The sequence below is a fragment of the Falco punctatus genome (genome assembly GCF_963210335.1).
Source record: "Falco punctatus genome assembly, chromosome: 1".
Lineage (NCBI taxonomy): Eukaryota > Metazoa > Chordata > Aves > Falconiformes > Falconidae > Falco > Falco punctatus.
The window spans coordinates 78,920,784-78,946,367 of NC_137580.1; the positions used below are offsets into that span (position 1 = coordinate 78,920,784).

At 38.4% G+C, this 25,584-nt stretch overlaps 1 protein-coding gene across 1 annotated transcript in view; it reads right to left on the reverse strand.

The window, feature by feature from the left end:
* PDGFC (platelet derived growth factor C) overlaps nucleotides 1-25,336 on the reverse strand; it is a 136,153-nt gene extending 110,817 nt beyond the window's left edge. Inside the window, exon 1 of the mRNA XM_080385330.1 lies at nucleotides 24,861-25,336. Within this exon, the coding sequence (XP_080241456.1) occupies nucleotides 24,861-24,978 (118 nt within the window). The 5' untranslated portion in view covers nucleotides 24,979-25,336. The remainder of the gene's footprint in view (nucleotides 1-24,860) is intronic.
* Nucleotides 25,337-25,584: the final 248 nt, after the last annotated feature.

Consider the following 25,584-nt stretch of genomic DNA (forward strand, 5'->3'; position numbering starts at 1 on the left):
ATGCCATCTGCTTCATTATCATTCAAAGCAAGAGGTGGCCTTTAAGTAACCAAACACAATTTTGTGCGGTTCAGGGCAACAACTGCTGTTACATGCATACCATAAAAAAAAAAAAAAAAAAAAAAAAAAAAATTCCTAGATAAAATGCAAAACCAAGGCGGCTTTCTAGTTTAATAAGCAATCTGATACTTTGTACAGGTACACAATTTGTGATGTATTTGACTATGCGGGTGTAATGTACATGTTTCTATTTCAAAACACCTTGCTGTAACAAACCTTTACATCTTCAGCATCACTGGTCACTGGATCAGAAGAAATAGATCTGAACCTACAAGATACCTGACACTTTGGCCCTTGATCTAGCAAAGCACTTGAGCAGCAGCTGAACTTTTAGCAGAGTCCCTCTGAAGAGCTTCCTGAGGATCAAAGTGCTCGCTGTATCAAACACAAGAGAATCACCTCCTGACTAGTAAGTTATGGATGTGATCCTCACCTAAAACATTAATTAGCTCCATGACAATGTGCAAGGCTAACTGGGGAGCAAGTTTCATGTGCAATCACAGGAGAGAGAGATCAATAAGAAGTCACCTAGGTCATCCTCCTGCCCTCAGCAATGACATCATTAACCAACATCAACTACAAAATCACACAAGAGAGAAAATAACCCATATAATGGGTTACCAGTAACAATTGTAAAAGGTCAGAAATGGAAAAACAATACAAAAGGCAATTAATCTGATATGACGAGGCAGGAAAAACAAAAACTAAAAAAAAATTAAATAGCAAAATGGTGTCCTGGTTTGTAGAGACTTCACCACAGAAGACTTACTTTAGTCTAACATCAATAAAAAGGCAGCTTTAACTCAAAAATTTGCAGATTAGTTATTTGTAACTCCAGATAATTGCACATGGCATGCCCTGTGAATCAAGAGATAATTAAACACATTAAGTGACAACAATTGAGTTCTAAGAATACACTTGATCCCCTTGAGGCCCAATTTTCTCTGTTTTAACCCTGCTCACTTAATTCCATTTAGGTAATAGCTTTGCTTGCCTCTGGCTGAGCAAAGTTCAGGATTACGCCACTAATTAACTAGTGGCACTGGGATTTCTAGGCCTACACAAAGTAATGAAGAGCCAAGTTGAGAAAGTGCCCGAGAAAGTCTATTATGCCACTGATTTTTACTGCTTTGGAACAGGACTTACTTTCTTGGCTCATCTTAAGGCAAGATATAATCATGTAACTGTTTTCTCACTCATAAAACTGACTTCCACAAATGCAAATTAGGCAAGAATATGAGTTACCAGCTCTTTCATAAACAAGATATGGCAAGTGGCAGGTAAAAGTTCACCAGAAAGTAAAGCATCAATAGTACAGTTTCGACAAATTCAATCTTCTTGTGTCATATCATCACTTTTCTGCCCCTCCTGCCTTTTTTCCCCCGATAAACCCCTAGGGACACATTAGCCAAGAGTTAATTTTACAGCCAATTCTTTATTCCTTATTAAGAAAAAAACCTACAGCACCACAAAACTTAAGTTTTGCCTGTGCAGAAACTAATTAATTCAAGTACTACCTAACTCTTGAGAACTTTTTTTTACTACATATTTTCAGGCATTACATAAACACTGGCTAAAGCAAGAACATGACCTTGGAGAGAAATCTCCCCATATTATGAAAGTATCTGCAATATAATCTTAACTCTTGTCTGAATTCCTACTTGTGTGGACTGATTTGGAGAACTTTCATGCATCCTCCCATAAAATGTTGAGTCAAATCCTCTACGGACATCTCCACTGACTGCAAATAAATTTAGGCTTCTGTGATCTGAAGAAAACACCAATTCTGCCTTTGTAGAATGATATGACCAAAGGCAGCCCAAGTGAAAGGGAACTGGCTAGCACACACAAATCATCCTTTCTGAGTAGAAAAAAAGGCAAGCTTCCCACTTTAAGCTTACCTTGAATTGTAACTGAATATGTAAAACACATAAAAGTGCTATAATTCAAAATATATTCTTGTCACTTATAATGACACATACTGTTGTTAAAATGTTCAGCTTGCCATGACTTTATTTTGGCCTAATGGAACAGTCTGGAAATTGAAAAACACTTCAATGGCAAGTTTCACATCTTTCAGTGCAATGCATCTTTGGGAAATTAAGTGAAAATTTTAAAACTTATCTTTTTTAATAATCAGGAAGTGATTATTATTCTTCCTGTAGGCATTCTTCTTTTTCAGCAAGTATTAAAGTTTTTTCTGCTTAATCTGAAGACAGCATGCAACTGGTTCAAAGAATGCTACTTAAAACCTTTTAGTATAAAAGCCAGAGTGGAGTACTGTGTGCATCATGGCCTAAGTACTGAAAACACTTTTTAGTAGCTAAAAAGAACTATAGCTCTTGTATTTCAAGTGTTTCAAGTTGTTTAACTTCTGATCATCAGAGCTTTGAAGACTGCAAATAAACTGAACTGATACAGTTGGTGGAAAACTAAACCCCACCTGGACATATATTTTGTGCTACACACTACAGTTCCCTTACAACAGTTCACCATTTCACGTAAAAGAAAGAAAACAGAGTTATTATGCTCTCTGCAGCTAAACCACTTCATAAGTAAACTATTTTTATTTTTTTAAGTCACATTTGTGCCTTTTATACTACTCAATGCAACAGCAGTTTTTAATAGCAGTGACATTTAAGTGTTCTGTACCCATCTTACGGGGTTGGAGATCAGCCAAATTGAATCAGGAATTTCTTTGATAAGTGAAATAGTAGACCTGAGAGTAACTACTATTTTTGAAGTATTTTCACATGTCACCTAGGTAGGTTTTGGGTTTAAAAGAAAAAAACAAACACAAAAACCCCTTGAACCAACAACAACACAAATTCAATTATTCTAAGAGTATTAATTATTGCTAGAGTATGTTGATCCATTATGATTAAATGATACTGAATATCCAGAAAGATTTCTGAATAAGTTCTGGATACCCTAATAAGACATCATCAACTGAACCTCGGTTGATAAACAGACATTTTGAAAAGAAGAAACAGTCATGAGAGCCTGATCCAAGTGTTATTTTTAGAAGTAAAGCTGAATGAGGCAACTGAGTTTAACTAGAACACTGACTTCAAAACCTGTTTGTTTATCCTAAAGTATATTACTAGTGGAAAAAAAGAGAAAAAATTACTTTTTTTGCCATTAAACACCCAAACTGCTTTATTTAAACTCCAGTTAACAATTATCTGTAAGTTTCTGAACGGCATACTTGGCAATGTGTAGTTCTCTGGGTAGCGCAGGGAGGGAAACACCCCTTCCTGGCCATAAAAGGCCCGAGTGCATGTTCTCAAGCGGAAAATGTGTGGGATCTTATTTACAGATGTATAAATACATGCCATTCCGTTGCGCTCACAGGCAAAGCTGAAAGCCAGCCAGAAAAGGAAGTATTAGCAATTTGATCTGAGATTTCTATTACATTTCACCTAGCATGATATCACTTCAGCCTATATTTTAATAAAAGTCTAATTATTTTAGTGAATAAATCTATATAATATTCTCCAAATACAGAAAACCAGGAATCTTCTAAATAAGCATTTTTCAGATTGTGCACCAAACATCTACTTCTTTCTTCCTCCAATACCTTTAGTCCCTCCTAAGGCAGAGGCAGGAGACGGGGGGAGGGGGGGGGAGAGGCCCAGGTGATCAGTACTGGATCCAGCAGCAATCAAGAAACACATCCCACAGCAACCACCTTGTCCCTCTGAAAGGGTTTCAGAGAAGAACTGCTGGTGTGCAGCATGCCACTGACACCATCCTCAGGGACACCAGCCCCTGCTCTTAATGCTGCCCATGAAGAACCAGGCTTGGATCTCTACAGGCTTAACAGGGTCATACAATACTACTGAAGACAAAGAAAAAATTTCAACAGAGCGTGCATTAGGCTGTTCATGACTGCGGAATTCATTCCTCCTCTCAGAATTGATTAAAGAAAAGAAAAAAACACAACAAAACAAAACAAACAAAAAAAGACAACTGATAGTTCAATTGCTAAGCTATCTTCAAACACAGAAGACAATTCTGAAAACTATTTCTTGTAAGTCATCTCAAACACAAAAATGCTTACCAAATAAGTTCCTAGTGTAGATTTAAAGCTGACTTTCAATTCTACAATTTAAACATAACAGTGCCATTTCATGAGCATTACCTCTAGAACAGCAGAATTTTAAAATACTGCCAGAAAACAAGTAGCTGCTACTACCTAGTGCTTATCTTGCCACCTCTACCTGATGAGGTTAATGAGGATTATTGACTAAGTAGGTGTTATTTACTGTGTGCATAATAACCAGAACTTCACTTCAGAGCACAGAAGTCAGAGGTATACAAGTTCGCTCTTTAAAAAGTATCTGTTCTTAGAAAAGCCTATTTCTTTTGGCTGCAGTCAAAAACCCCCATTCCTAAATGCAGTATGGTATCGAAATACTGATCAAGAGAAACTAGAAAGGTACAGTCAGGTGAAGCATCTGGCACTTTGAAGGATATGTTTTTATTCATTTAGAAATAACCTAGAAACCCTAGAAAATATTCTGTTTAAAAAGGCAGGGAGAGGGGAAATCAATCACTATCATACACAAGTAGACAAAGACATGGGGTTACCTGTGAACCCCAGTGTCAAACTTTCTTACAAATAAAATTAAAAGTCAGGAAAAGGGCAAGAAAAAGGATTGGAGACTAGCAATTCCTTTGCAAGATCTAAATATCACTGGCTACACTGAAGAACTTGCTTGCTTCCAGGACAGGCTCCCCTTCAGCCAGGGAGCCAAAATTATCAGCGAGGACAATTTACTGTTATTATGACGCTCAGACAAACATCTCCAGACCTAATGCAAACCAAACTTTCCTACATGTACATGTCCTTCCCTCACATGAATGGCAAATGGATCACAGTCTTCACAGCCTCCGTTCCGTCTGCAGAAAGCTGCAGTCTGCCGATGACAGTACTGAAAAGGGCTCTTCGTGTACACTCAGTAACTAGACCTGTTCCTTTTGCAGGCTGGTAAGATAGAAGAAAAAGTCCCCACTCTTCTTAGGCAGAGGCCTAATGGAGGAGTAGATTCTGGACCTGAAGGTTTACAACCCAAAAAAAAAAAAAAACAAAAAAACAACAAAAAAAAACAAAAAACAAACCCTATGGGAAGAAAACCAAAAACCAAGACCGTAACAAACACCACCACTTGAACACCACTTGCCATCACAACCTAATGCTCAGGAAAGAAGACTTAAGAAAGTTTGTTTCCCATTTTTACAGTCACAACTTGAATGACATCTTTGACCTGTATTAACAATTATATACTTGAAGCAGAACACCGGAATATTTGGCTCGCCTCTGTGAAATTCATGGTTTCATCTCACTGCAGTTCCCGTTACTCCCAGATCTGAGCACAACACAAAGCAATTTCTCAGCATCTTTCTCATGTGCAGAGCTGCTGTCTGTCCTCCTGGGACAGGACCACACTACTAAAAGAAAAATGTGACTCTTAAGAACCAGCAGCAAAAGCACAGAGAACCAGAGAAAACATTATCACTGTATAAATGTATAATAATATATACATGTATATATAAATGTACTCACATCTTGAATACTGCTTGCCAATACTTTTTGATACTTGTACCAGAGGGTACATACATTTTTATTTATATCTCCTATACCCACACACAGGTGCATATTTACTAAGCACTACACACAAAGACTATATAGGCGAACAATGTGGCAGATCCAAAGACTGGACCAGCTGTCAGTTAAGGCTCCACAATAGCAGGTTCAATCTAAAACTCACAGGTAAAACAAAAAAAACTACACAATATTGAATAAAATGATCCAATAGTGTGTATGACAACTGAAAGAAAGTATTTACCTGTTATGCAGTCAAAGTTCCTCACCACTACAATCTGTGGACAGCAAAAGTTTACAAGGTTTCGAAAAGCTACTGGGCTACCAAACCACAAAATTCTGCCTGCACCTTAAAAAAAAAATAATAATAATCTGACTACTAAAAGGCTAGAAGGCAGGAGAATAGATGAGGGAACCATCATTGTGTTCCTTAATGGATATTGTCAGGCACAATTCATTGAGCCAACTAGACCTTCATTTGGCCTGGAATGGCTGGTATTACCTTCTAGATATTTCTCAGGGAGTTGCCTTGGCACACAGGCTACATTACTAGTGCTTTCTTTTAATCTACAGTATTGTAGATCACAGCATTATACTTAACCTTATCTCTTCCTTTTGGCCTCATTACCATTGATGATATTCAAAATGCACATATTATTCCGTATCTTTAATTAGCTCTCCTTGCCTACCTTTAATAAAATTGTTTCATCTCAAATACAAAGTACTTCTTTTTGAGCACAATCAGAATATTTTTCTTGAATTCTCCTCAGCCTAATATTTAATAAGCTAATTAACCCTAAGTTTTACATCTTTAAAAATTTCCATATTTAGAAGGGAATTTTGTAATTCTTAACTAATTTTTTCGTGGTAAGCAGAAGCCATGTCTGAGTGAGCTTTGTAATTGCGCTGCCCATAACTCTGTTCTGTTTACCTTCTCTTTCTTAAAGATTTCAGCTGTGCTTTCAAACCCCAGTGCCACAATTGCTACAGCTTCTCTTCCTACAGTTCCCAGGAGTTAAAAATGAAACATACTAAATGGTCATTTAGTCACAACTTTAATGTAAAGATCCCAAACAATACTAACATATATCCAAAGTTGTGTAAGACCAGGGAACAGAATGGCAGTTGCATTCTTACAGATCCAAACGGGGGATAAACAGCTTAAAAAGTAGCTAATTAATGGCTGCTCTAAACTGAAGGCAGTATTGTAGAGCAAGAAAATTAAGTGTTAAGGAAGGACTTTATGGAGACCAAGAGTAATTCTCCAATGTGAATTTGGTCAAAGCAGTGTGTTATTCCTGCAGCAAGTGATAGGTGACCTCGGACACCATCTCAACTTTCCAGCATGAGTAGGGGTAGAGGAAGAACAAAAAAAAACAAAAACCAAAACCCCAGAACAAAACAAATAGCAAAAAAACCCACAAACAATTACAGGAGCACCATCATGTCATATTCAGTACTAATACAAAAGGAAAACTACCACACTGTCTCCAAACCCTCTTCATCTAAGACTTTCTATTTCTTTGGAAGCCTACTGAAGTAGTGGCTAAACCCAATTTCAAGTAAACTACAACAGGACAGGACAAATACCTAGACCTTGTGCTTTCAATTCCTCATGGTTTATTCCTACCCGAATGATGCCATGATATTAAGAAATACAACTAAATGTTACGTTGATAGACTGTCATTAAGTGAAGTCCCTGGCAATATTTTTCCATCAAGGAATCAATAAAAGGGTCTTCATGATGCTGGAAGATTTCTGCAGATATTTCAAGACAGTTGGTAACACTTTCTAAGGCCAAATATATAGCTACTGCTTGAACAGTTATGAAACAATTGTTGGTGGTATAATCATCATCATCAGGTAACTCTCTGAAGTTAAATTAAGATGTTAAATTCTTAACAAGTGAGGTCTTTAAGTAATTTATATGTTTATGAGAAAGCTATGGAAAGAAAACAATTGTACCAAGCCTGAGAAATTAACAACACAGAAATACATTTTCACTATGAGAAAGATGATAAAGTATCTGAAGCTATTTAAAGAGTTATTTTCTGAACACAATCTCTTTGAATGGAATATTGCTTATTTGAACCAGCATTTGTAAATAGATGTTTGAAAAAGTTAAAAATAAACGTACCCAGAACCAACAAACCAGGTACTCTTTTTATAAAGGAAGAAAATTCAGAAAAGCTGAATTACATGCAGAAGAATTCAGTTCTAGAAGGAAAGGAAAGTCCAGAATTTTCAGAGAAGGGCACCCATCTTAAAAGCAACACACAAATATAATTGTCAGAGAATGAAAATAGATTCCTCAAGTTGGATCTCATTTCCTTAATGACGTCCTTAAATTTTGTATAATATTATTACTTCTGCCTTGCTTCTGTCACTTCTATTTCAAGACAGCATTTATGGAAGATGGCATCTTAGCATCTCTTCCCAGACTGCAGAGAAAGTACCTATTTACATCACCTAGGTGAAAACCATCAATATCTTTCATGAAAAAGATCCAGAAAAAAATTATTTGCCAAACATGGCAAACATTTGATTGGGAGCCTTTTTTTTTTTTTTTGCTTTTCCCTAAGACGATGTTCTAGTTTTGATCTGATCATTGTAATTCTTTTTAACAAGCTTTCATACAGAGTTACTGTCTTAGTTACTACAAGAAGTAGCAGTAACATAAACAGCCTGCTCCTTTGAGACCAAAGAATACACTGTAAACATCATGGGATCAAGTGATCTTGAAGAGAAGGACTGATTTGGGTTTTGTTTTAGGTTTTTGTTCAGTTTTCAGGAGCTGAATCCCAGACCAGTCCAGCTGTGCACAAGATCATTCTCTCTAGCCCTTTTCTAACTGTGGCAGAAAGCAGATAACAACAGAGCACTTAAGCCTCACCTTGACCATTATAACTTTCATTTTCCAAAAGGTGATTCCAGGGGCTCCAGGACTGTTCAGAGACAGGGAAATTACTGAAGCTCCTTTTCCTCCCACTTTCCCCATCCATACAGTTCCTCTTCCTCCCACTTTCCCCATCCATACGTTAATACACATCTAACCATTTCTGAACAAAATCTTTCTGGCAGGTGCAAGCTGCTGACCTTTCTACTCAAGAATCAACACTAACCACTGCCTGGATCACACCCCTTTCCCTTAGGGCTCAGTTTATTTAAAAACAAACAAACAAACAACCTAAAAAAAAAAACCACAAACAAAAAAAAAAAAAACACAAAAAAAAAAACCCACATGCAAAAAAACTCAAAAACGCAGAATTCGTTAAAGCTAAAGCCACTGGTTTTCCAAAAGCCGCAGAATGGATCCCCTTGCATTTCTTTTACTCCATTTTCCTTCTCACACCATCTTACCACAGGAATGCACTTGTTTTCCACTACTCCCTCTTTAGCCAAACCTCCCACTGACTTTTATAGTTATTTGGTACATCACAACTAGGAGACAGGTTTCAATCACACATGAAGTCAAGCTCAAATTGGCCCTTCTTTTGATAGATCATAGTTTAAAACTTTATATGAGATACTCCTGTTACTTTCAATTACAAAATAATACAGGGAGTTAGTCCAACTGCCTGCCAATGTATCTAGAAACTCCAGTGTACTGTTCCTATCAGGATAGCAATGCAGCGGACATGCAATGCTCACTTTGACAAAACTGTTGTTAGAATTTTCAGTAATTAGTTTGGTTTACCATCTCATGAGCTTCTCTGCACTCCACAATAGCAATTATTTATTTCCATGAAGACTGCCTCCCCACAGTTTATAAACATAGGCACTCTTAACTGTAAACACAACTCTTGAAAGAGGGCATAACATTATGTTCCTTCTATTTTCCAGCTTTTTCAAGTATGCACAGGAAAAAAAATTAAAGTTTACCAGTATGATGTGTAACACAAGCTCTAAGCAGAGCTCTTCACCCCAGAGAGAGAACGAAGGAAAGAGAGAAATAGAGAAAAAGAAAAAGAAGGAAAGAGAGAAATAGAGAAAAAGAAAAAGAAGGAAAGAGAGAAATAGAGAAAAAGAAAAAGAAGGAAAGAGAGAAATAGAGAAAAAGAAAAAGAAGGAAAGAGAGAAATAGAGAAAAAGAAAAAGAAGGAAAGAGAGAAATAGAGAAAAAGAAAAAGAAGGAAAGAGAGAAATAGAGAAAAAGAAAAAGAAGGAAAGAGAGAAATAGAGAAAAAGAAAAAGAAGGAAAGAGAGAAATAGAGAAAAAGAAAAAGAAGGAAAGAGAGAAATAGAGAAAAAGAAAAAGAAGGAAAGAGAGAAATAGAGAAAAAGAAAAAGAAGGAAAGAGAGAAATAGAGAAAAAGAAAAAGAAGGAAAGAGAGAAATAGAGAAAAAGAAAAAGAAGGAAAGAGAGAAATAGAGAAAAAGAAAAAGAAGGAAAGAGAGAAATAGAGAAAAAGAAAAAGAAGGAAAGAGAGAAATAGAGAAAAAGAAAAAGAAGGAAAGAGAGAAATAGAGAAAAAGAAAAAGAAGGAAAGAGAGAAATAGAGAAAAAGAAAAAGAAGGAAAGAGAGAAATAGAGAAAAAGAAAAAGAAGGAAAGAGAGAAATAGAGAAAAAGAAAAAGAAGGAAAGAGAGAAATAGAGAAAAAGAAAAAGAAGGAAAGAGAAAAAGAAAAAGAAAAAGAAAGAAAGAGAAAAAGAGAAAGAAAGAAAAAGAAAAAAGAAAGAAAGAAAGAAAGAGAAAAAGAGAAAGAAAGAAAAAGAAAAAAGAAAGAAAGAAAGAAAGAGAGAAAGAAAAAGTCTTGGTGGCAATGTTGTTTCTCCTCAGAAACATTTTAGGCATTATGAAATCATTCTTTCCAAAAGTGCAAGGAATAACAAAAAAAAAAAAAAAAAAAAAAAAAATGGTTGCACTGAATCTATCTTGGCACCAAGGCGCCATTGTGCAGATAGTTACATTCTCATCTCTTGCTTTAAGGATCAAGTTCCTAGCAGCAATATAAGCAGGTGCCAGAAAAGAAATTATATTAAGAATTTTCAGATATGTATGATTTTTCCATTGCCATTAAGTTTCATTTTTTAAACACATTGATCTTGATTTATACAAGTATTATCATTTGTTGTCGTTTAAAGTAATGACAGTTATTGATACAAAACCGTCTCTTAAAACCACACTTCCTAGCTGCACAAAAGACAAGCAATTCAAAAGATTGTGGCTGACACTGATATTGGTGCACAAGGAGAAAACAGGGAAAAACAGATTGCTTATGTTGAGAATCCAATACTGATAAAAAAGCCTAAGAATCTGTTACATTTATCTGTACTTCATCAGATGTATAAGTGCTTACATGACACTGAAGAATGTTTTATGATGAAAAACTATCACAGCTGAAAGTATTGGTTTCTCTGTTCACTCCCTGGATATGAACTCTGATTAACATGAAGTGAGAGAGAAAAACGACACAGTATTCATGTCTTTCTCTGAAAAAATAAACCTCCACTCACATTGATCATGATGGGCTAATAACATAAATACAAAGACAATGACTTTCCAATATTACTTTTTAACAAGCCAGCCTCAGGACATAGCTAATGAAGCATCAGAAGCTTGCCTACCAGAGCTTCAGCTGAATGGTAGGTAAAGACCTACCTGCTCAAACAACCACCACCACCGCACATATCCTACATTTTGAGGAGTAGCACTCCAAAAAGGGCTCTGTCATTCTGTAGAAGGACAAACCATGACGGTATGTTGCAGTGTTTCTGAAGACTAGATTGCAGTCTTTGCTGTTTACAGCTTCAAGTCCTGATTGTTACACTGCAAAAAATCTTCAAACACACCACCCCCCTTTCAATACATTTACATAATATAAAAATCAGGTGATATCCATCTAGCAGACTTATAAAATAACATATATATGCACAAAAGTATGACAAAATAATTAACCACATTTGGTTATCAAAGCAGTGTTACTGTGTTGGAGCCCTTTTACTCAGCCTTCTACTACAGAAAGAAAAAAATATATACAGAAAGACAGTTTCCATGCAGCAGTGTGGTTTACTGCTAACATCTCTGCCCCCCCACCCGCCCCCCCCAGATGGCTTTCAACACTGATTTCCCTTTCACCTTTCTGTCTTTACTTCTCAATGTATACCACTTCTCTATAATACATCCAACATTATTCAACTATTCTCTGACTATGAAAAAGACCATTTCACCCTTAGCATAAAGGCAGAAGCTTTTTTTTTGTTATAGTTCTTATCAAAGTACTTTTAAATTCTTATCAACAGCACAGATTTCCATATCTGTCCATCAACATTTTACTGCAAATGGGGTGTAAGTCCTGCTGTTCTACATACAGCTTGCATTCCTTACTTAGGAAGAGCACTTAATGAAAGAACTAGAAAGTAAAATAATGTTCAAAATACAAAAGTATGATAAGCTTTTATATTTTAAATACTACTTTCCATAAATAAACTTCAGCCATTATTAATTTCATGTTTTTTTAGAGAAGAAAGCAATTCACATGCACATAAATATATAAATTATTTTTACAGCTAGACAGGCACAAGTACCATAGCAAACATGAATACAATTGCTGAACTTAATTTCACATTTTATGGACACAATCAAAAGTTTGAAAAAAGTTTTACCTTGCCCGATGATCCTTTCTCCAAGCTTTTGAATTAATGACAACAGCTTGACCTTGCAAATGTGCAGCATGTGATTTTTTCCTAGTAAGTAGATCCCATCATTTCTCAACTTCAGTGGAATCCCTCATACACAGTAAAAACTTTTGGGTACCTTAGTGAACAACTCTTCAATATACCTTTGCATCTTTTACACCTATCCAAAGTACTGCCAGTAAGGAATTATTCATACTTAAGGGAACAGTAAATACAATAAAACACTAGTTCATAGAATAGCATGGATTATAGTAAGCAGCAAGTTTACAGCTGCCTTTGTATTAAGGATTTGACTAAAGCATGGGCAGGAGTTAATGAAATACAATCTATTACCGCAAACATTACTTTACAAAATGTCATTTAGGATGGACCTCAAGCTTCAAAGCAATGAATATTCTACAAAAAGATGATGGAAAGGAGCAAATATAACTGAAAAAACAGCTACTTGTAACTAAAAGTTAACATCATCATACTGTAGCTGTCCCTGAAGTCTTAAGCCAACCAAGGGAATGCAGCAGAGGCAATAATTGAAACACACACACACATGCACACACACAAAAAAAAAGAAAATAAAAGCTGTGACTCATTAATAAAACCATTCACTTTAAAAAAACAAAACCAAAAACATATTCCAGAGTTGTCTTCTGAGATCCTGAAGAAGGGCTGGGGTGATAGGACTCAGAAATAAATAGCTACTCCATTCTGCATTCAGTAGCAACATCTGGGTGCACATGCACATTCCAAAACCAGCTGGTGTGAACCAGTTGCAGCCACACAGATGAGACATTATCCCTCTGCGGAGTGCATCAGCCACATGCAAGCTGCATGTTGGGTAGGATCCACATGTTCAACAGCCCCTACTGCCTGGAATTAAATGAACGCATGAACAGCTGACGCGTAAAGGGCAGGGAAGACTCCTTTCTTTGAAAATCTGAGAAAATGAAAGTGAAATGTATTATTTATCATGTATGTATATATGAAGAACTACTGCTAGGTAACAAGATTACTATTTAAATTATACACTTTTCATTACTGAACATTTGGGGACCTGTTTAACATAATGCTATAGCCCACTTTTAATTCAGTCAAAATAGTTTTAGCTCCAATATTCACTAATGCTTGCCCAAGCCAACTCATAACAAGGGATCCTTGCTTTTCAAAAAACTACAGAGAACATATTTCTCATCTGAAATGCAAATACTGAACATAAAATTTACCAAACATTTCCTAAAAGTGAAAAAATCTGAACAAGTCAATCTATCCCAAGAATATCTAACTAAACAGAATTAGAACATACATTAAACAGCCACATGCATAAATGAAAGAATAAACCACAGAGAAGTGCACATACGTATAAATTTGAGGAATTAAAGACCATCTATTAAGCAACTACTGCTAGAAATAAAAGTTGTGCTGTTAAAATTGTCCATAAGAAAACTAATTGTCTATTCTATGGTGAAATATTTAAAACTATTTCAGATTAATCAGAACCATTAAAAAGATCTGGGTTTCTTTCAATAATGAGCAAGAGAAATCAGCTTTATGCAAGGCATTAATCCTACCTTGAAACAGTATTCTTAACTATAATGTTGTAGATTCTCAAACTTAATCTCAAAGAGAAGCTACGGATCCTGTAAAACTAACGGTAGTGTTTCATATACTACAAGCGCATCATCGGTTTCTTTCCCTAACGCAAAGAACTAACCAGGTCTGAATTTTGGTAAGGTAATTAATTAAAAGTAGTAACAAAACAGAAAAATACCACAACTATTTCATTAGGTAGTATCACTACACAGTACCTTCACATGCATCTTGACTAGTGAGGCCTATCAGCGAGAATCTTAGAAAACTCTGATAAGGCAAGCATGTGCTTTAGAAACGTTTATATTTCTACTTGACAACTATACAAAACCATCTCTTCCCCCACAAGCAGTAAGATAATTTTGCAAATGTGTAGATATTTAAGTAACAGAGCACTCCTTACTGGTATACTCACTTCACTGAGGTGTGGCACTCTTGAGACATCAGGTAAGATGATCTCAACGGTCTCTCTTGAGATGAAAGTTAACGAACTCAAAAACTCTCTGCCTGTCCAGTTTGGATTCAGCCTAGGACACCCACTTCCCCGCACACACAGTAGTTCTTGCAGGTATAAATTAAAGATCCTCAATGAAGAAATCAAAAAGGTGGCTGTTCTCAACATCTTATGCCAATCTTTATAAAGGATCTTACAAAAATAGGTAAAGATTGCTGGAAGATTGTACTAGCAAAGACCCTTAACGGTAAAGACGCTGTTCATCACAAATTCAATCTCTGCTTCAGAAGGAGTAACTACAAGGCTGCATTAGCACTAGAGGTACTTTGTGAATTCCGTTATCAGCAACTACTATGAGAAATACAGTGAGTGCTTAGCAGAAACTTTTAAGAGTATTTCAAGGTTTAGACTCTAGTCTGACTATAGACATGCAGTGCTCCCAGGGGCTGGGTATTCTTGTATGACACAAACAAAAGAAAGCAGGCCTAACAAGGATCCTTTGCTGTATTTTTAAAAGTAGCATTTAGGTAAGATCACATACAACAATTTCATCTCCTTACCTAGAAATCATGTTTGTTTTGGAGCCATTAATTGTTAGCTCTTCAGTTACAAGGCTTTACTTCACGTTCAGGTCCACTGCAGCTACACAAGCAACAGAAATGTTTGCAGGTATGGATTTCCTTGAGTAACAGACACACTAAGTAGTAAGATCCTGAAGCCTTGAGATATTAAGATAGACCACTTTCCAAAATATTTTTAAAACATAATTGCCAATACTATAAATACAAACCTTCTTACAATCAACACTTACAATTTGTTTTACAAACATTTATTCACTTTCTGATGGACTTCTTCAAATATTGTATAATCAATCACACAGATATGCTTCCCAAGTAACAACTACTGTCTTCACAGGCACAGTACCAAGCACCCAAAAGATAAGTCAACAGCTCATTACGTAGCGCTCTACATACAAACAGGTAGTCTCACCCATGTACAGTTAATTACAACTAACTCCAAACTTGCACTGAGTAAAGTTTTTTTTCTTCTGAAAAGGTCTGCAGATTTTAGTGCATGGAGAATTATGAAAGGCAGTTGAAGTTGCATTGGTAGCAGAGCTGAGCAACTGTATCCCATGAGAAGGAAAGCACCCCATAGTAGGTAACACCAATCCCTTCCCCGAACGTAAGAACATTTTCCATACATAAGCTTACATTTACATTGAAGCACATAAACTCTGCAGAATATTTTTTAATCTGTAAATGTATGTTATCCTCTTTTCCACTCCACTTTCTCAGTACTCTCCGAAAAATGATTAAATGAATCACAAGGGTCTCGTGAGTTGATGCACCACAGATACAACGTTCAATGCTTCAGTTAGATGAGACATAAGTTTCTGTGACTAGTGCAGTTTAACTTGGATCACAGTCGCTGCTGTTCTGTGCAAACCTGTTTATACGAACAGAGCAGAGAGCCAAAACGGTTGCTTTGTAATTAGTTCAGGCATGTTTGCATCCAGAAGGGAAAATCTTTTAGTTTATTTTCCCCATGAACACCACAAAGTTCCACTACGGCTTTACAGTGTAACCATGCGGATCAAGAAAGCCCCTCGTTCACCTAAAAAAAGATCAAATTATACTACCAAATTGTTCTCCTGTTTCTCAGCTTTAGCCTGAATGCACTGAAATGTTTGAAAACAGTTTCTGAGAATTTGTCATCTGTAGTGTCAAAGGCATTCCTGGCAGAAAAAGAAAGTCTTGTTGAGGGCAAAATTCAGTCAAGATGACTGTAAAACCTAATCCACACCTTTGAATTTGGACTGAATATCCATCACTTAAACATCTTGTAAATGACCCAATTTGTTTACACGGCCCTGTAGCTTTTTATGACTTTTCCATAAAGAAGTTATTACATCCATTCCTTTTATTTTGTTTTAGAGCATTTGAACGAGCCCCAGAACCACAAGCAAGTGAAACAGACTTTCTGCAGATGGAAGTAGCCTCATATAACTCACCACTACCGGTGAAATAGTCAGAACAACACTTTCAGTTTGGAAATGCCATACCTTCACACACAGCAAAAGAATTTCCTGTGCCATATGTCTTTTTTAATGTTTAACTATTGTATAAAATGAGTGCTGGTTTCCTGTCAATCTGAGGAGGAACGTGGAGCCCCTAGGACTCATGCCTCTGACTGTTTTGAACAAGGGTGAAGGCAGTCAGTTGGTTACGCAATAAAGTATACTGAGGGGGGCGGGAATAATTAAAAAAAAAAAAATAAAAATCAAACTTCCTAGATATTCTAGTTGCTACCATGCAATGGTTCATCCAACACAGCTCCCCAAATAACAGTTTAATATAGGACTGGACAAGTGAATTTTGTGGAAATGACTATAGCTAAAGACAGCAATTAAAACAAGCGATTATTATGCATTATTTCACAAATCAGTACGTCTTCTAGCAAAGTAATTTTCCCCCTTCACATGCTTTTAAATAAATGATGCTTTAAAAGTTGCATAAAGACATTAACAGGTGTGGATTGACAGGGAAGGTGTGCTAAGAGCATCTCCAAAACCATTTTTCCAGCGTGAACCACTCTTCAAATATGACACTCCCTGGTATTTTACATCTGGACTTCTCCTTCACAGAAAATTACAACTTTGCTGATATGCAACTGAGTAACGGTTTAAAGATGTAGAATATCAAAACTACAAAAAGGGTACCACTCCCTTACCTTTTACTGCCTGAACCTAGTATGAAGGCCATTTATCACATTACAGGACCAATTCCCTAATTAACTTCATCACCTAACCTCCTGCCCCCCCCACCTTCTCACAAAATTTATTGCCAATTTATAATAAGAATATTACAGCAGAAGCAATGCAAAAAGGAATTAAATGTACAGGAAACACAAGCAGCTTTGTTTCCTTTTCCCAAGACATTCTTTGCTTTTTCCAAGGCAGACAGATTTAACATTTCAAGAAAAGCCACAAAAGGGCGATAAGGGAGTTTAAATCCAGCACTCAAAGTTATCACCGGCTACGCCAGACTTTTGCTGAAAGCTTGGAAGACCTCCCTCACTTTCCTTTAGTAGAACTGTAGTATCACAAGGAATGTAAAAGGATAGCTAGCCAACTAATGCCATTGTTCATCTAGAAAACAGTACTAAAAAATTCAAAACAAAGATTTCTGCTTCCAGCCAGTCCTGGCACGGTGCACGACCAGAGGAAAGCCTCGACCTCCCTGCTGCCACCATGCCCTTCCCCTGGCTTTATTCAGAACCCGTACGTACCTTGCCCTTCATGCAATGAAGTCAGTACAACGGTGATCAAACTGAGCCACGCCTGCATTCTATTTTAGTACAGCTAATAATCAGCTTTAACAAACTCAAGGAGAAATTTGTGTCTGGGGCCTTCAGGAAGCAGAGAAACAGAGGTGCTCTTTGCCCTAGAAGAATCTCCTTAAAACATCTGTGTTTATAATGATACCCTGAATGAATTTACCATAAAGTGCAAGATTAATGAATAATTCATGAGGATTAATTCACAAAAAGGCACGTTGCCACTGAAAAAAGGTGGTACTGGTTACTCCCTTCAACTCTCCCATTCCCACTACTATAAAAGGATGCCACTACATTGTAAATAACCTTTGAACATTTTCTTATTTCATGTGCAAATGCTGCTTCTGCCTGTATCATGCTGGACTGCAGTACATGGGAGGTTAATTCATATTCTTTTTCCCCACTCCCAAACACCTGCATATGAAAATGGCAGTAAGGAAAAAAAAAAAAAAGAAAGAAAAAAAAAGAGTAAAAAGTAGCAACTACCACTGTGAACATCTTCACTGCAGATTTAACCTTCATAGTCCCAAAATTAGCCCAGTTTGAATGAGAACAGCCACACAGGGGAATAATAATCTAGTGGCTCGAAGAGACTTAACAGCTGATGAGTTCTTTCAACTTGAGTTGCAGTCAACTCACTTGATTGACTAGGCAGAGAAGGTAAAAGCACACTGACGTGGGTTAAGGGGTGGCAACACTTGCAGGATTTCAATGGAATCCACAGTGACAAGAAGCCAAGCAGCCTACAAACCCAGTGTAAACGTACAGTCATGCCAACGCAAGATTTATGTCAAAGTCCACAACTGTGGGCATGCTTAACAAAGATGGGGTATTTGGAATAAAACTAATGAAACCCAGAAGACAGACATCCCTTGCTAACCCTAATGCAGAAAGCCTGCAGGAGACCAAGGAATTAGCTGGGCTCTCTCTCTTAAATTACATTAATTTTTTAATAGTTCTTGTACTCTCTGTGTATAAGACTTTCTCCATGAGGGTCGAGTCCTACCTTGCCTCACCCAGCCAACCAGCTTCTGTAGAAATGATTCTGATATGAAAATGTGTAGAAGTGCTCCTGTACACATACACATGCTTTTTTAGATGGGGCACCTTCACATAAAGCAAAACTGCTTAGAATCATGTGGAATCGTGAATTTAAACACAAAGAACACAATGTAACATTGGGGATATGTTTATGAAAGCTCAACAGAAGATTGTCAAGAGCAGATGAGAAGACAGATGAACCTAATGGCTAAGATGTCTATGAATGGAGCCACGAATACATTTTCCTGGTGCTGCCAACTTATAATAACATCCTAAAATTTAACAAAGCCTCTAGAAAACATAAGTTTATATTTTAGCTTCATGATGGCACATTATGAATTTTCACTCACCTACCTGAAAAAAAGCATTTCACATTAAAACACAAGCTGTAAAAGCTTCCCCCAAAAGGGAATGACAGGACTGAGTAAGTTTTAGCGTACAATTAATTTCTCAGAAATTAATAATAAATAAAAAATAAACACTGAGAACAAACTAAGCACTCACACAGATACCCAAATGCTACTAAAATAACTGCATTTCTATGTGTTAGCTTTAATCATTTTCTGTTTTGTAACTTTTTCCAAGTGCCACAGGTTCCTGTTAAAATACCACCAGCCAATTCCTAAGATGCTTATGCACCAGGAAGTGTATTTTCCATGGCATGTGCTTTGTGACTAAAAAGCAAAGGCATGGCTCTCTGATAAAGGGAAGAGCTATCTATAAAGAAACTGAAAAGGCTCATTTCCAGCTAAGGGAAGTGGGCTTGCACAGTGCATCCTCCTTCTAGTAATCAGGAACTGCCAGACAGCAAAAACCAAAAGCAGCAGCTACCCAACAGCAATAAAAAACCCCAAAACCACTCCGCTATAATGCGCAACCACTGCTGTAGGATGCAAACCAGTACTTTGCTATTACATGTTGACTATGTAATAAGTAGATTTCAAGGGTTTGGATAAAGTTATAATAAATAAAAGTCATGATGTTTATGTGCAGACAAAGTTCAGCATAAGCCCTGTGGTAGTATAGGTGTCAGTGTCTCAAGGTATGTCCTGTGTTTCTTCTCCACCATAAAACTCTGTACCTGACAAAGACAAACTAAAAACCCTCAAACAACATGACATCAAGCTTTACGGTATGATCTGCAAACATAATGATAACCAGTTTCTGCAAAAATAAGATTTTACATGTTTCTTCTTTAAATTCCATTCAAGATACTTAACAAAGATACAGGAAGGCTGGAATGACTACATATTTGGGACTCATAGCAAATAGTCTGTACTTTTAAAACCCTTTATTTTTACCTAATAGAAGAAACTGAGAGAAGTAGCAGGACAAAGGCGAAGTCCAAAACAGCACTCTGCTGAGTAGCAGACAATATACCAGAAGTCAACTACAAAGGCAAAAAAAACCCCAGTTTTTAAAACTTTCTTCTAAACAACAAAAAAAAAATATTATTGCAGTGTTAAAGAACTTCTCTAATTTGCCACGATCTTTTGCTTAAAGTCAAAAGAGGATGTGGTGTAATTCTTCACTCTCCAGGAAAAGGGCTTTAAAACATTTCAAAACAAGTCTTGACTAAACAGAAATAGATTAAACTTGAGAAAAATTGCATCGCTATCAAGTTTCCCTTTAGATGACACGTGCCTGTATTTTATAATTCCTTATCTTCTCAAAATGAAGAAAATTTCTGCTACCAAGAAGTAGTCAACAGACTGTACTGGCACTCATCAATTCAAGAAGAGACAGTAGAGGTGGCACCAATTCCCACTGCTTTAAAGTATGTTCATTTATAAGAGATCATTTTGCAGTCAAATGACTGCACTCAGGCAAAAGCATTGACATTCCTATCTGCAAGGATTCGATCGCTGCATCACTTGGACATCCACACCTTCTTTCAGGTGTTCAGCCAGAGTTAAATGAACTTAATCAGAAACTCTATGTTGCAATGCTGTCCCCATCCCCGGATAGGCTGGGAACTCCCTTTGAAGATACACAAACTGGGGAATCCTCTAGGTGGTGGTGAGGAAGCCTGTGAGGCCATGCACACACCAAGGTGATGAGAGAAGCTCCCTCTGGCACTTCAGATACTTGCTCAGTTCCAGCTGCATCCACCAGCTTTTCCCGAGGATGGCCTGAGATAGATGAGCCTCAAACTCAGCTCAAGGGCTCCTGTTTGATTTTGGTTTTGTTCTGAAAGTGACATAAACCTTGTCCGTTTCAGGAGGTTTAAGAAATACATTATGAAGTGATCAATTAGTGAAATTGATTATTAAGATTTTCTATTCGTGTGGAGGAAGACAAAAACAACAAGTCAAAATAAATTAAGAACTGTCAGAAGACAGATCATCACCAGTACTTTACCTTTGCTGCAGGATTGACAGAAATCAATTAAGTGCTTTGGTTTTCTAAGACTTACCTCAGCAACTCTATTAATTGCTGTTCATTCACACTTGAAACTGACCCCAGGAAAGTTAATGACTAGTTAGTCATGGCGAGTTGCTAACTGACCTGAGTTTCTTGGCCTTCTGAAGTAATTCGTTACTACATTTTAAATGTACATGTCACATATGCTATACACTTCATCGTTTATGCCACCCAGTAGTAGTTTTTACATTATTTTCTGTAAAGACATCTTCATATTTCTCATAGAAATCGTAACAGCTAGATAGCTTAGGAAAATTACATGAAATGTTTATCACATATTGTCCTAAAACAGCCTCAGATTACAACATGAGATGGCAGGAGAATAAAACCTAGATTAAACCAATAATATCACAGAGGCAGGTGCGGTCAGACCACCAGAGTTAAGTCATTAGAATTAAGTCATTCACATTACTCAGTCCACCAATAGCTCCCTCAGACATTGCTGAAACTACAGAAATAGGATGAAGATACTGTATAAAGACAGTAGTCAAAAGCAGATGGAAAAGTAGCAAGAACTATAAGCAAAAGAAGGAATAAGCAAACCACCCAAGTGATCAAATTCAATATGGCAAGAGATTCAGTTTTATTCCTCAAAAGAAATGGAGTGATCAATTTTTTGTGACTCTTCAATATGGAAAAAATGGTAATAAATACATCAGACAGCCATAAGAGAACTGATAAAGCCACCTAAGTACATAAAAACCTTCAAAGCATAATCTGTTTTTCAATATGACAAAGAATTGGGGAAATTAAGTCCATACAGATGAATGGGAGCCATCACCACATGCACCATTTACTGCTACTTCAGCTTCCAGAAAATTGTTGCATAAACTTCTTTGATCCTCGAGATGAATATTTACTCAGTTGAATAAAATATAAACATTAAAGACAAATACGAATTTTTCAAGGAAATCACATAAAACCCCTTACTGTCAAGCAGAGTTACAAATAAAACCTGTTCTTAAGGAAAATCTGACTATAACAGAAGGCCAATAAAAACAAGGAGGTAGTTTTAAGTGGTTTCAAATGGAGCTACACTGGCCCCACAACAAGCATCACACTGAATTCCTAGGAGGGAGCAGCAAAAGAGTGTGTTCTAAGAATATTTAATTTATAATTACAATGACATATTTACACTAGGAAATTGCCACCCAAAATGACATTCACTATGCAGCAGAAACAAGAGCCTTATGTCTACATTTAGTAAATAAATCTAATCAAATTGTAATTTTGAAGTTGATAGTAATTTAGCTAATAAATAAATACCAATTTTGAAAAAATAAATATTTAAGCACACGCTTACCCTTTGTAACACAAGTAGTCCCACTGATTTAATAACTGGTCACAGACATCTTCAGTATCACCTTGAAGCAATAAGCTACAGCACCCATGTGCGCAGCTGAGTAACACTGTAATCCATTCTACTGCAAAACTTCTTGGCCATTTAGCAGGTTTACAAGTAGAGGACAGAATTTTTATTTGTAGACTGCGTGAGTGAAAAATCTCCCTTTCTCCTGACCAGAGATTATTTGGCATGTGAACAGCAATATCTCATTCGCATACTCCAGGGAGTTTTAACCTGCCTCTAGCTAAAAGCTATACAATCTTTAGATTGCAGCAGAGTGTAAAAATCACTCTAATTAAATCAAGTAAGAACTGGTTTGACCAGTGTTACTGATCCCCCAAATAATTAAAATCAGTTAAGGAAAGTCAGGGGTTGGTACTTAGCTGTACCTAAACTTGTGCTAATTTTTAAAATAGGTTTTGCAATTGAACAACCAGAAAGCAAACTTCAAGTAAGCTACAAGAAGAACCTGGTCTGCTAAGTGTAAACTACCACAAAAATACAGTTTGAGGGCACATTTATAAAAAAAACCTAAACAACCTACTCCTGGCTTTGCTTTTGTTCTAAGATGTAGTGACTGTATCTTGGAGCATGCCAAATTGCATTGCAAACCAGTTGAAGCCTGACCTAAGGCAGCTGCTTTTCTGATACATGTGAACAGAATCTAGCTTGTGTTGTCACATATACTTACACCTATTTACATCAGTTTTGCTTCCATGCTGCACGATCTACCTTTTACACTCCTGTGTTCCCCTTGTTGGACCCTGGAGGCGTTTCAGGGCCCAGCTGCATTATCCTGTAACAAACGTCTTAGGGCATACTGACAGCATAGCAGGTTACTTTCTAGTCCTGACAAAGCAAAGCAATGATAATTCTCTCTGTGTCGATAAGCTTCATATGCACACCACACAAATTTAATAGAAGGCAGCATAAGAGCACGAGACTTTGTATATTAGTGCCAAGTCCACTTTGTCACAAACTGGTGCCCTAAAGCCTCTAAACACCGGGTAAGCTGGGAAGGGGTAGAAAGTGAGTGATTTCTTTTCTCACACAGAGCAAATAATTTCCTGTACTGTGCACAAAGTCTGATTGGTTTCCTGTCAGAATAGCCGGGACTCTGAGTCTTTTGATCGCTCTCCTCTGGCCCTTCACAGTTGCTCTGATTAGAGATTGATCCCCATGCTGCTCTTTGATCAGCAGCTCTGGCAGTCCGCAGGTGCCATATATCATCACATTAGCAGGCCACAGCAGTATTAATCTTCCCCTGCTAAATTCACTAGTGCACTGCATATTCTACCCATTCACAGAGCACTTGCAAAGGTCTCTGAAACTTTACTTTCTGTTAGAAGACATGAGGTAGAATAATTTTACCTGGGGAGTCCCAAGTTCAAAGTTGAGAGAATTGAATTAGCCTCAAATCTGAATTTCTGCTTTATTTGATTACAGTTCAGAGAGCTTTGAGAGCTCCCAGCTTGGCCTTTTGTGTTGGTTTGTGCCCAGGGAGAAAGCTTGCTCTAGCTGACATGTGAAGTACAAAGTTTTTCAACACACAGACACACACACCCCCATATGTTAAGCACCAGGGTTTCCATCAATGTATGTTAACAGCCTTAATTTTAGATATTCTACGCTAAGTGTGGTTTCATGCAGTATATAATGTTTCAGTTTGTAAAATATTCTTTAAAATGACTTCATAATAGCAGATCAAGAGGAAAGGCGCTTAAAAATCTGAATAATGTAAATCATATGGAGTTCAGAGGCTAAGCAAATTACACACCCCGGAGCTGCCCTCGCTGTATGAAAGGAGCCTTTCTCCAGCTCTGCGCAGCCCCAGCCCAAGGGAACTCGCATTTGAGAGTTTTCTAAACATTTCAGGTACACATGAAAGTTGAATGTAATTCTCATTTCCTATGCAGGATTACCTCGTTTCCAGCCCGTACAAAACACCTCTCATTCACGCACAGACAGAAAAACCCGCACACACCCCCCCCACCCCCGACAGAAAAGCATTTAGGGTACAAAGGTGCGAGGGTCGTTGCCTTTTTTTTTTTTTTTTCCTTTTTCTTTTTCTTTTTTTTTTTTTTTTGGGGGGGGGGTGATGGGACGTTTCGCAGCCCCGGCCGCAGAGGGAGGCTGCGGGCCGGCGCTGGGCTGCCCGCCCGCCCGCTGCCCTTTTACCCACAGCGCTCCCCTGGTAGGCGGCGGGCGAGCACCCGGCTGCCGAGCCCCGCTCACCGCGGCCCGGCCACGGAGCTCCCCCCGCGGGGCCCAGCAGCTCCGCAGGCGGGAGAGCTCCGCTCCGCGCCGGCCGGCCGCCCCCGCCCTGCCCCTGCCCCGGGCTGCGCGGCGGCAGCTGCTGCCCTTACCGTTCTGCTCCTTGGCGCCGGAGAAGGCGAACTTGCTGCTGAGGTCGGACTCGGCGGCGGCCCCCTGCCTCCGGCCGGCCAGGGCAGATGTCAGCAGGAGCAGCCCGAGGAGGAGCATTGGGCCGGCGGGGCGAGGGGCTCCGGCACTGCAGGAGCTGGCGGCGCGGCACCGAGGCCCGGGCGTCTCTCAGCAGCGCCCGGCGCGGGCTGCGCCGCTGGGGAGAAGGCAGCACTGAGCCTGCTCTGGCAGCAGAGAATTGCAGGGTAGTTTCCACATAATCCCATCCAAAACTTTTTCCTAGAACCCTTGTCTGTGTCTCCAGGTTTTGTTTTTCTTTGGCTCTTTTTTTTTCTCTTTTTTTTTTTTTTTAAAAAAAAAAAAAAAAAAAAAAGGATCAAAGCAAAATCTGGACCCAGACCAGCTTCCCAAGGACTAAACAATCCGGGGCCGTGCCGGGCGGGGGCCGGAGGAGCCGGGCTGGTGAGGGCGCGGGGCACGCAGAGGGGCCGGCAGAGGCGGGGGCGAGCGGGGCCGCTGCTGCCGCGGAGGAGCGCGCACCTGTCAGCCGGCACCCGGCGGGGGGCGGGCCGCGCTCCCACAAACACCTTCCTCGCCCTCAACTCGGCGGCCGCGCTGCCAGCTCCGGCCGCGTTTCGCGGCTCCCGCCCGCCGTCCCCTCAGGGTGAGGGCGGCACCTGGGGCGGCCGTTTAGGCCCCGGGAAG